At 35.7% G+C, this 13,479-nt stretch overlaps 1 protein-coding gene across 1 annotated transcript; it reads left to right on the forward strand.

Annotated features, from left to right (window-relative positions):
- Positions 1-3,600: 3,600 nt before the first annotated feature.
- On the forward strand, positions 3,601-13,188 carry LOC149250419 (formate dehydrogenase-like). The gene is made up of 3 exons (XM_089456432.1): positions 3,601-3,697; positions 11,087-11,296; positions 12,888-13,188. The coding sequence occupies exons 2-3, from the start codon at positions 11,129-11,131 to the stop codon at positions 13,071-13,073; spliced, it is 354 nt and encodes a 117-aa protein (XP_089312558.1). The 5' UTR covers positions 3,601-3,697; positions 11,087-11,128; the 3' UTR covers positions 13,074-13,188.
- Positions 13,189-13,479: the final 291 nt, after the last annotated feature.

Consider the following 13,479-nt stretch of genomic DNA (forward strand, 5'->3'; position numbering starts at 1 on the left):
CAACATTCCTCCATTCCTTCACTTGCACCAAGTGTTCAATGTGTACCACCCTTTACCATGCTTCCCACCATTACTGGACACATCAGAGATTGCAGAACAACTCACCAGGGACTAGGTTCAACAGATGGAGGAATTCAACGCAATGGGGACCATTGCTTCCTAAGGGGAGATGAATGATCTAGGTGGATGTTGGTGGCCACCAACCTATCCCACTTGAACTTCCACAACTTTCTCTTTCAGTTTTTCAGTTTCCGTAATTGTAGCATAATTTACTATTTTTAGCAGTGTTTTTGGGTCCTGAACTTTCGGAGCCATTTGAGGCCCTAAACGACATTTTTTGGAAAAATTGGGAGCAACATGGGTCCATGGACCAATTTTTCTCTTCCCAAAGTTATAGCTCTTGGATAGATCTTTCTAATGAGATATTGTGCACGTCAAACAGAGATCATGTGCCAAAGTTATGACCCCAGGAAGTTGATGTACCAATTTACCCAAACAGGGCCCACAGTTTGGCATTGCATCTTTTAGGGTTAGGTTTTTGGATGTTTAGGGTTTTCCATTGTTTCTCAATAATAAATAGGCCTTCGAGGCTAATTGTAACATAGTTCAAAGGCAGGTAGCCGCGACATCTCTTCTCAGAGATAAGCTACCACTGCCTTAGCTAGTTTATTTCCATTTTTGTTTGTAAGCATATTTCAGTATTTTACATTAATGAAATGAAGTATTATTTCTGGTGCATCTCTATTTTATGGTTATTGTAATATTCTACAAACTACTTACGTAGGAGTTTGATTTCTTCCTCATGTTTATTCAATTTTCCTCTAGCCTCCAACAAAATAAACAATGGTTATGGAGGTAGTGGTAGTTTGTTCATTATGTTCCATCCTAAAATTCATGAGATCAAACTTCTGATTCTATATATGGTTGCATCAGCATAGACCCATGACTAAAGTATAGTATGATTGACCTACAAACACTACAACAAAACCAGCGATTAGCGTCCCTTTTTACTTCTTTTTTTGCATCTAGAGCCCATTTTTGGTGCTATTTGAATCCATTTATCAAATATGGTGCAAAACTTGACACAAACTTTGCATCAAGTTTTGCACCAAATCTTACACCAAGTTTAGCACGAGGTATTGCAATAGGTTTTGCACCACGTTTTGCACCAAATTTTATGTCAAGTTTTGTGTCATCCTTTACACCAGGTTTTGTTCCAGGTTTTGCATCAAGTTTGGCACCTAATTTTGTTTGACATACTTTTGCATCCTCATTTGCATCCACTTTTTGCACCTACACTTGCATCAACTTTTGCATCGACTTTCGCATCTTTTTTTGCATCCATTTTTTCATCCATTTGTGCATCCCTTTTGCGCCAAGTTTTACATCGTGTTTTGTGTCTAGTTTTTCATAAAATTTTGCATCTACTTTTGTTGCATCCACTTTGCCCTCTTGTTTGGCATCCATATTTACATCCTCTTTTGCATCTATTATTGTACCCACTATTGCATCTAATATTTTTGTGCCACAATTAGCGCCTAGTTTGGCACCTCCTTTTGCACCCACTTTTGATTATAATTTTGCATCCACGTTTGCATCCTCATTTGCGTCTAGGATTTCATCAACTACTACATCTATTTTTGAATCCCTTTTTGTATCCAATTTTGGACCGGGATTTGCATCGGGTTTTGTGTCTCGTTTTGCATCTACTTTTGCATCGACTTCTATTGCATCCACTTTTGCACACAATTTTGCATTCACTGTTGCACCCATTTTAAATTTCACTTTTTGCATCCCTTTTTACATCTTCATTTGCATCATACTTTGATTCTTTTTTTGCATCTATCATTACATCCACTTTTGTTATGCCACAATTTGCACCATGTTTTGCACTCACTGTTGTATCCACGTTTGCTTCCAATTTTGCATCCATGTTCACATCCTCTTTTGCATCAAATATTGCATCTATTTTTGCATCCACTTTTATGTCAGGTTTATGCATTGGGTTTTGCATCTCGTTTTGTATCTACTTTTGCATCTACTTACATTATATCCATTTTTTGCATCCAATTTTGTTTTGCCTGTTGCATCAATGTTTGCTTCCACTTTTACATCCATTTTTGCATATTTTTTGTCTATTGTTACATCCACTTTTGTTGCACCATATCTTGCGCCTACCATTGCAACCACATTTGCTTCCACGTTTGCATCCCCTATTGCATCCACTTTTGTTTCATCCATTTTTTCATATACTTTTGTTTCCGTTGTTGCATCCACATTTGTTTCACCACAATTTGTGCCAAGTTTTACACCTACCATTGGACCCATGTTTGTTTCCACTTTTGCCTTCATGTTTGCATCCAAGTTTGCATTGACAATTGCATCTACTTTTGCATCCACTTTTGTGTCAGGTTTTTCATGTTGTTGTGCATCTACTTATGTTGTATCCACTTTTCATCCAATTTTACTTCTATTGTTGCCCCCATTTCTATGTTTGCTTTTGCATCCCTTTTCCAACACTCATCATATTTTCTGCATTGATGATATTCCTTATGGCATTGACAATTATGAACAATTGATGACAATGTCAATAATATTGACAATGATGAAAATGAAGATGATGGTGATGACATGAATTGTGATTATGATGATAAAGACGATAGTGGTTACAATGACAATGATGATGATGGCAATGATTATGATGATGACGATGCTAATGACGTTGGCGAATCTTCCCAATTTTAGATGTTGTCATTGTCATAATCATAAGAATTATCTTTGGTGTCATGATCATCATTTTCATCTAGGTCATCATCAAAAACAATAATGGCATGAATGATGATGATGCATGATTACAACAATGTCGATAGAAATTACATTAATGATGATGATGGGGATGATAAAAATGACAATGACGATGATAATGGTGGTGATGATGATCATCATCGATCATCTGTCAAAACATAGATAATCTCCACAAACGATGATAATGGTGGTGGTGATGATGAATATGCAAGTAGATAATCTCCACAAATGAAGATGAAAACGTTTTTTGAGCATGTTTAAAGTGGATTAAAATATAATAATAAAAGACACAACAAAAATCTTGATACAATAATAGCTCAAATAATTATCTTTAACAAAAATCTATTAAAAGTTACTATAAAATTATAAAATGAAATTAACATTAATAAATAATCAATTAATTTATATAAAATCCCAATTTAATAACGAATAATTACTTAATTCTTTAAGTTCCACTTCAAAGAAAGCATTGACACATCAGCTAGAGAAGGGTGCATTATTGTTTCGGAGTTCTATGTCTGTCGCATCAATATTTTATTTGATGTGCCCAATTATTTTTCCAAAGTAAAACTATTATTCAGCTTAAATAATAGAATGTATAATATTTCAAATTCTTTGAAAATCCGTTTTACTGAAACACAAATATATGGCCGTCGATGACATGATTGGACGGTAGATATTCTATCCCGCCTTTAAATTCAAATCCTCTTGGTAGTTTGGCGCCATTGCGTGTATCCCTCTCAATGAGCTCAGTAGCTCGCATATGAACAATCATGGTTTGCAATCACATAAACATTGCCCTAGAATCGATCCACGAGCCACCAGATCTCTCTCTGCACGACTTCCAACAGTTCATCTGCGTTTCTTCGTGGTCAAAACGATTTCAGAAAAGGTATTTTTCTGCAATAGAGTGCTAAAATTGCAAAGTGCCATTATTTTCTTGTCGCCGTCATGAATCCTCTATGCCTTGTCCTAATGAAATTATTTAGAGTTCTTGATTGGAAAAATTTGCCATATTTCAACTTTCTGGAAATATTTCATTAAATAAGCTACCGTATTATCTAAAATAAATCTGAAGAAAGAGGCCGTGCTCAAAACTCCAGACTTTTAGTGCAGACACTCTGTTGTATCCCTACATTTATGCTACTATTAGATAGTTTGATGGTTTTTTTTTCCCGTTTTGATGCCTTGAGACGTGAAGATTCAAGAAATTTGATCGTTTTGATGCCTTGAAACATGAAGGAATTTGATCTTGTTGAAGGCTGAAGCTCCGCATTTTTTAATAATTCTTTTGTGCCAATGGGCTGTGTATCACTGTTTGGAAGAGACGTGCACAGTAGCTCTTAGAATAATCATTGAATCACCCACCACTATTGCCTAGCAGGCCCCTTGAGATTCAGGAAGCTGGAGGCCTTTGAAGAGGGCTTGAGCCTTCACTTGTTTGTTCACGAAAATAGCAACCTGCCGTAATATCGACTCTCTTGATTTCATCTGAAGTCAATGAAGGCTCCCTGCCCCTGCCATTCCAGAGTTCTTTTAAAGGTGCCATCAAGGAAAAGGGTTGTTATACCTTGATCCAGAATCCAGGGTTTCACGTCTTAGAGAGACACATCTTGAGAAATAGGTGGATGGTCCATACTGTCTTCCCAAGCTTAATGCACTTGCCATTGTGTGGGATACATGATAGGGGTTTCCAAAGGAAACGGGCCAAGGACTCGCAGAATGGCAAGACAGGGGATCCTTTTATCACCGACTTTGTTTGAAATAGTTATGGCGAAGTCCATCTTTCCACCAGGCCACTTTGTCGGACAAATATTTCAACAACAGTTTGGCTCATGGAAAATTTTAGGGGCTAATGTTCGCCCAGTGGGCTAATTTTCCATGATTTTTCCACAAAAAAGATTCGCCAATTTCCAATTTTATAAAAGACGATTCGCCCAAATTTTAGAATATAAAATTATTTTACCTTAAAAATCGCCAACATTGTATAGAGGCTATATATAAAAGCATTATAAATTGGAATAATTTTACAAATATATCAATAAACGTTTTATAGTTTGCATATTAGGGATTAGTGAGATTCGCCAATGTTTTTAAACTTCAAGAAATTTTTCCATCCTTAAAATTTTCCTTGGTTTGGCTTCCATGGCTTGGTTAGATATCATTGGATCTCTTATTGCCAAGCCCCACTACTCTCAAATGGGGCTCGAACCATAATCCAATTGATTAAATTGAATATTTTGTTGTCCGCTGTCTCCTTTCTACAGGAACCACCTTATCTCTCTCCCAAGGATATAGGTAACCTACCGATGCCAAGAGGGCTGAAATCAGGAAAAGTGACAATACATCTTACCTGGATTATCATATTGATATTTACTGTGACTAGATTGATTCATTATCCTTTTGGCTGTACTTACCCATGGGTTTTATTTTGCTCTTATTACATTCCTGAAAGATTTGCGGAAGATCTCAAAGCGCTCTTCTTTGTTTAATCCGTCTGTAATGATTGTTTTCCAAAATATGCTTGCAAAAATATGCTTGAGCTATTTTGATCATTTCATTGAAGGGTTGATTTTGCATATGTTCTTAGGATGCTTTTGTGCAGATTATAGTGGGTTGGTAAGGGATCCCCGTCCCCAAACACCCTATCAACATAGTTAAGACTTGAGTTTAGGGTGGCTTTAATTATCTCTGGTAATAGCAAATGATACGGAGGATTGTGCATAACCCACCCCCTTTTTGATTCCAATAAGCAGAGGTGGTCACTATGGTAATCCGATTTCAATTTGTAGTTAGAAAATGGGGTCACAACTTTCCATATTTTTTGTTTTGTTTTGTCTTTTTACATCAAACAATAATATATTTATTAGAACCATAGTCAACTAAACAAACAGGAAACAATTTATTTTACAGGTGGAAGAAGTGATAGGCTTAGAGCAATTGAATTGTAGGCCATGCTTCTTGACAAATTGATGAACAGATGTCTCCTTACTTGAGATTTAGGTTGGCACCATGGCACCATCCTGTCCATCATTATACACTAATCTTGTCATTATCTTCTTCACTGTGAATGAATGGCTTGTTCCCTGCAAATAGATCTGGGCATAGAGGAGCCAATCCAAGAACAGTAATCTCTAGCACAAGACAATATTAATGATCTAAATACCTAATCCTAAAGCTTGAGTTTGATTTTTCTCTACTGGTTCTGAATCTCTGATTCAGAATCTCCCACTCGTCATTATCAAACCTTCTCCTTCATCATTGGCATCAGTTGCACTGCTGAGGTACTTTGGTTGGTTGTCATTGGACTTGAGAGCTTGAAGTTTCAAATGATTATAGTAAGAAACAGCCAGAAAAGCCAGTCCACACCCACTCAAGTTTATGACTGTAACCTTTTCATTTATTACAGACAAAGATTATGTTATTAGCAGCCAGTCCTTGACAAGACCAGCAACATTCATAGTCAAGGCTGAAGTCTTTCCTATCAGAAGAAACACTACAAGATTAAGAGCCAAGGCAAAAGCAGAAATGTCATGTAATCCAAATCAAAGGAAGAGACCCTGATTATCAGAAATGGGTATTCTACTAAGGCCCAGGGGGTGCTGAGAAAAACAAGGCAACAAGGAGCAACAAAGATGTGATGGGATTCAACTTAATCCCTTTTGATGTTCGTGGAATTTTTATGAGAACCAATTGGGTAGTCTCACATGCAACTGCACTTAACTGGAGAATCACCTCCCATGCATTCATCTTGGCCTCCCCATGAGCTGAAATAGTAACTCCAATGGATATGGCCAACATATTGGCCTCGGGCTCACCTTTATAAGCTTCTTTCTTCAGGGAAACCACAATCAAATACACAACAATGGGAATTAGAGCTTTCAGCATTTGAAATAATGATACTGAGAGGAAAACATAGGCAGAATTTGAAAACCAGAGACCCAAAGAATACACTTATCAAACCTATGGGTTCAACGAGCTTGAAGACTCTTACAATAGCAACAACCACTGTTGAGTAGAAGCCCATGTGAATCATGGTGGGACTGATCACACTAAAGTTGTCAAGCAATGGCAACTCCAATGGATATGGCTAACATATTGGCCATGGCCTCACCTTTATAAGATTCTTTCTTCAGGGGAACTGCAATCGAATGCATATCAAATGGGCACAAGAGCTTTCAACATTTGAAATATCGATACTTTGAGAGACATGCACCAAGGGCTGCATCATTTAGGATTTGTACTCAGTTTAGGTGTCATATTCAAGGGGAAGTTGTTATGCTTTCCACCACTTCATAGATTGTTAGAGTGATGAAACAAAAGAGGCTCCCTCTTGAGGCTAGATTATGTCATTCATATCAGTTGTGTTGTTGATGTCCTAGATCAACCAGGTCTTGCCAAAACCCTGTTGAGGTTCAAAGTTTATTATAAACTGAAATGTCTTCATAAGAATTGACCTCATAAAATGCCATAATCACAACATATGCCATACATGGCTGTGATTATGGCTCGCAAGACCCTTAGACTTTGAGCAATGAGGCTCGCAACATCACTTATGATTATGCACTCTACAATTCTGTGACCAGCTGAATGTCAAGCAATTGAACCGCGATTTAAATCCTATTTTGTCAGCAATAAGTACTATACTTTGTCTTTATTTAGTGTAGAGAACCAAGCACTTATTCTGCTCATCTATAGAAGGGACATTGGTTGTTTGCCTATGAGGTAAAAGGAAATCCTATCAGATGTTTTGTATTTTCGTATGGAATTGAATCATACTCCTGCACACTGTAACATTCATATATATCAACCTGTAGAGGCTTTAATAACACCTGGTATTCTGGTTAGTGATTTTATTGGACCGCATGGGCATATCCTACATGCACAGGATGGACTATTCATATGTTACAGGGTATTATTCTTATTATTTATGGTGCACATCTTCAGGTGCTCAAGAACGATTACTAGAACAGTCAGTTAATTCTGCAATTTAAAGGATGAAAAAGGAGGTTATAGGAGTCTAGTTTTGGTTCTCATCCACAATGTCACACTAGTCTGCCTGGGCATGGTTATCATGGTTTAATAGTGACTTGAGGAGTCATAATACCACAGATCACTAAACACGAACAGCTAAGGTAGCCCAAGGAAAATAGCCATCTTTACACATTAGCCACCTTCCACCTATTAGACTAGCCCTACATTCAGCAGAGCAGAGATAATATTTTCAAGAGTTTCCTTGCTTGGACATTAGATGATAGGAGAGCCGAGCATCATCATTCCTATGCCTCCCATAGGATCACACAACTGGATCCTTTCTTAAGCTTTTGGCAATTCCAACAGTGATCCAATAGCCTGGTTCCCACCACCATTGACATCATCCCATCCCTCTCTCCAGACTTTTAGTGTAGACACTCTGTTGTATCCCTACATTTATGCTACTATTAGATAGTTTGATGGTTTTTTTTTCCCGTTTTGATGCCTTGAGACGTGAAGATTCAAGAAATTTGATCGTTTTGATGCCTTGAGACATGAAGGAATTTGATCTTGTTGAAGGTTGAAGCTCCGCATTTTTTAATAATTCTTTTGTACCAATGGGCTGTGTATCACTGTTTGGAAGAGACGTGCATAGTAGCTCTTAGAATAATCATTGAATCACTCACCACTGTTGCCTAGCAGGCCCCTTGAGCTTCAGGAAGCTGGAGGCCTTTGAAGAGGGCTTGAGCCTTCACTTGTTTGTTCACGAAAATACCAACCTGCCGTAATATCGACTCTCTTGATTTCATCTGAAGTCAATGAAGGCTCCCTGCCCCTACCATTCCAGGTTTCTTTTAAAGGTGCCATCAAGGAAAAGGGTTGTTATACCTTGATCCAGCATCCAGGGTTCCACGTCTTAGAGAGACACATCTTGAGAAATAGGTGGATGGTCCATACTGTCTTCCCAAGCTTAATGCACTTTCCATTGCGTGGGATACATGATAGGTGTTTCCAAAGGAAACGGGCCAAGGACTCACAGAATGGCGAGACAAGGGATCCTTTTATCACCGACTTTGTTTGAAATAGTTATGGTGAAGTCCATCTTTCCACCAGGCCACTTTGTCGGACAAATATTTCAACAACAGTTTGGCTTCCCTGGCTTGGTTAGATATCATTGGATCTCTTATTGCCAAGCCCTACTACTCTCAAATGGGGCTCGAACCATAATCCAATTGATTAAATTGAATATTTTGTTGTCCGCTGTCTCCTTTCTACAGGAACCACCTTATCTCTCTCCCAAGGATATAGGTAACCTACCTGTGCCAAGAGGGCTGAAATCAGGAAAAGTGACAATACATCTTACCTGGATTATCATATTGATATTTATTGTGACTAGTGATTTATTATCCTTTTGGCTGTACTTACCCATGGGTTTTATTTTTGTCTTATTACATTCCTAAAAGATTTGCGGAAGATCTCAAAGCGCTCTTCTTTGTTTAATCCATCTGTAATGATTGTTTTCCAAAATATGCTTGCAAAAATATGCTTGAGCTATTTTGACATATTTAATGTTAATTTTAAGATATAGGAATGGTATTGGGTTTTTCCCTCATGGTACAGAAATGGAAAGAAGATAAAGTGGACAATAATAATTAGAATTATTCTTAGAAATTAGTTAATGGTTGGTATTGAAATAAAAATAGTTATTGTTTTAAAAAATGTGATTTTATAATAAATTAATAACAATGAAATAATAACTCTCTTGTTTATATTCAGCCTGTAGGCTATTCAATTCCATATCATTCCATTATTATTTACAACTCATTTAATTGTCAATCTCATGCTATGATATTGGCTTTATCCCCAATCCAACATGTACTGCAGATTTACCTTGATCTTCACTTGTGTTATTGTATGTTTTTGCAATTTCTTGGAAAGCTTTAATGCATTTGGTCTTTTATCGACTCCTTTGTAATGGTGAGATTGTACTATGTAATAACTGTTCTCCTGTAGCTTTCATATTTTGGATATGGGGCATTATATCTCAAGAAACACAGATAGACTAACACTCTCTTTATTTTCCTGTAAATAAAACAGAGAGTTTCAGGTGCTTGAATCAGGGGTGGAACACTATAATGCTAAAGAGGTTCAAATTTGAAAATTGTTGAATGCCTTTCCTCCATAACAACCGAACAACTCTAGCATAACAAGTGAAACAACTCTTTAACAAAATGGAGAGGGGAGGTGCAAGTAAAACAACTCTTTCAAAAAATGGAAGCTCTCTCAAATCGGGCAATGATGACTCCAAGGACTGCCTTTTGAGTTCTTTAATTTCCTTCGAACTCTCCTCTCCTTTTAGCAGACATTTCAAGGGCAAAGATAATTGCATTTCTAGCCTTCCCATTTTTTGTTCCTTTCTTGTGGTGGTTTTCCCAACAATTTCCACCCTAAGTAGCGTTGTTGTGGACGAAGTTTACTATTTTCTTATAAATGACATTTTTCTCCTTCCTTCAAACGTTTCGAACAGCTTTAGGTACCATTGCTTCCTTTAGAAATGACGGTTCCATGTTTAATTCGTTGTTTCGTTATGATGTCCTCTCTTTAACCGTGGTGACCTACGTTTAGGTTGAGATCAGCTCCAATGGTTGATGGAAGAATGATTTGTCTAATTGTAGGATGTTGTCAATAGGTTTGTGCAAGGCTCTGTCTCACTAAGTGCCTTACGGAATAATTTTTACCCTTCACAAGTGGCTCCCACTCTCAACCCCTCTCCATTAAATTTGAACATGACATTTCATGAGTTAAATCCAACACAAACTACTTGATCCACACTAGATAGGTTTATTCTATTGTTAAATTTGAAAATGACATTTTATGGGCTAAATCCGACACAAACTGCTTGATCCACACTTGGTAGGTTTATTCTATTGATATATCTATATATATATATATATATATATATATATATATATATATATATATATATATATATATATAGATATATATATATATATATATATATTATTTTTGTTTTGGTTACACTTAAACTACACAATTGTCATTGTTATATTTTTTTAACTTTATTTTTTCTCACTTTAGGAGTTACTTTTAAAACAACGCATTTTATTTATTCTATTGTTGTATATATATTTTTGTTTTGGTTACACTTTAACTACACAATTGTCATTGTTATATTTTTTAACTTTATTTTTCTCACTTTAGGAGTTACTTTTAAAAAAATGCATTTTATTTATATTGGATATATTTTTTAATTCCATTGATTTGTTTGTATCATCATTGGTAGAAGATCAGCGAAAGTAATGTGGTGTCCGTGGCAGAAGATGAGCTAATGCGCATTCTCATATTGATGCGAAACTTTGTGCCTGGATATAAGCAAATTGTTGAGGGTGATTGGAAAGTGGCAGCAATTTCTTACAGGTCATATGATCTAGAAGGGAAAACTATTGGTTCTATTGGTGCAGGGCGTATTGGCAAAGAACTACTTAAGTGTTTGAAGGTATTCATTCTTAGGATCTAGTACTACTTCATGATGTTGCAAACTTCTTTTCAAAAATTAGTGCTCCATAATTCTTACGCATGCATGCTGTTTGTTTCAAAATTTCAATCTAATAATAATAAACATTACATGATGTTGAATTGAATTGCGTTCCTTTGTACAACCCTTCAATTGTAAGCTTATTTACCATGACCGTCTTTCTATTGGACCCGAATTGGAAAAGGAAACTGGAGCAACATTGGAGACAAATCTTGACGAAATGCTACCTAAATGTGATGTACTTGTCATTAATATGCCTCTTTCTAACAAAACTAGGTGCGCCTTATCACAATTTCATAAATAATCTCTCCCATTATTCACTCAAACATCAATAGCACCTATATATTTTGTACAACTTGTGAACAAAAACCTAATTATTGTTTCTCTTGCCCTTTCCTTTTGGTTACAGTAGGGGAATGTTTAACAAGGAAGGTGTTCTCTACCAAGCCTAGCCTTTCTCTCAGAATCTTAACATCCCCTTTGCAAAGGGTTTCATTAGAATGACAACAACCCGCATTTAAAGCATTTCTCCACCCATCCTAATTAGAAATACAATTTTGGGTTCTCTACTAATTTTCTCCACACCCATTTAATCTAACAATGGACATAGAGCATGTATATTTATACTTGTGTGTTGGAAATACCATTTTATACTTTAATGTTTATTATTTTTGTTTTATTATTATTACTTGAATTTCTTCTTAACAAGTGGTTGTGTTTCTTTTGGTTTTAGTGAAAGTATGGGCTCCAATGTTGGCTCTCTTATTATGGAGTATAATTCATCTTTGAGAATTTTTCAATTATTAAAGTAGGTTAGTCAATTGCTTAAAATATTAAATTTATTTCAAAAAGTTTTTGTTACTTTATAGGTTAGACACTGGCTTGAAATATTAAACTTATTTCAAAATGTTTTTGTTACTTTATAGATAAGGCGTAGATTTCTTGGCTCTATGATGAAAATAATGAAGGGAAAATACATGTTAATATGTTACTTGTGCTCTTTTACTGAAAAATACACGGTGAGAGAAAAATGTATATTATGCTAATTGAGGAATGTTTTTCACTTGTCGAACTTATAGTATTGAATTTAACACACTAACACTTTACAACAATGAACTAACAATATTCATGATGAAAATAGCAATATGGAAGATTTATCTGCATAATGAAAAAGGCAATATGGAAGATTCCGATCACGTTCCAAGGCATTTCTTAAAATGTGGATGTGACAAAAGGTTGTTGTGGAAGTTGTTGTTTGTATATGGAAAATTTCTTGATCATTGTGTATAATCCTAATGTTGATAGATATGTCTACTAAATGCTTCCAGTTAATGGGGCATTGATTTGAGCATTCAATATATTTTTATTCTTTATCAAAGTATTCTTTTGTTGTATTTGTATTTTTCAATTTATGCCTTACGGCGTTTCCTTTGCAACATCTGGTGCAAATGCTAGTATATCTTACCTCATTTTATGGTTAACATTGTATAAAAAAAACATGTGTTGTGTTATGTAATTAATACTAACATGTAATATTGATTTTTTTTGTCAGAATGCTATAGGTAATGATTGCCAAGACGATGATCCAAATTATGTTCAACATATATCAGGAGATGATGAGGATGATGGTGGTGAAGGAGGAGATGATGATGATAGTTGCGGTGTTGGTGATGATGTGGATCAGAGTAATGAGGATGGTCAAGATGATCATGAGGATGATCTTGGTGGTGGTAGCTAGGCATGCACATGCATTGTTTTTTATGAAGAAATTATTGTGTAGAATGACATTGTTATGTTTAGATGGGTGTTGTGAATTTACCCTATATCAATGAGACATTTTGATTTTGTAATCATACGATGAGTTTGATTTATGTATGTTGTTAATTTACCGTAGAATAACGATATTCATGAAATATTTTGATTTGTTAATCATATTTGAATTTTACTTGTTTTGATTAAAAATAATACTGATTTTATTAGTATTATGTTGCTATTTTATACATGTTTTGAAAATTGTTAATGACACATTGTTATTTTTTTGGATGGATGTTGTCAATTTCTCTTAAATTTCTTTACAAATGATTTTGAATTGTGATATCTGCTTTAATGATATTTAGAAACTATCATATATTTCACTATGAATC

This window comes from Pinus tabuliformis, chromosome 7 (assembly GCF_031772625.1).
Source record: "Pinus tabuliformis cultivar Carrire ecotype Pingquan chromosome 7, CPIR1, whole genome shotgun sequence".
NCBI lineage: Eukaryota > Viridiplantae > Streptophyta > Pinopsida > Pinales > Pinaceae > Pinus > Pinus tabuliformis.

Coding starts and splice junctions, on each gene's coding strand:
- LOC149250419 (XM_089456432.1), top strand. CDS start 11,129: ATGCGCATTCTCATATTGATGCGAAACTTTGTGCCTGGATATAAGCAA. Junction 11,297..12,887: donor AACTACTTAAGTGTTTGAAG/GTATTCATTCTT, acceptor TTTTTTTGTCAG/AATGCTATAGGTAATGATTG.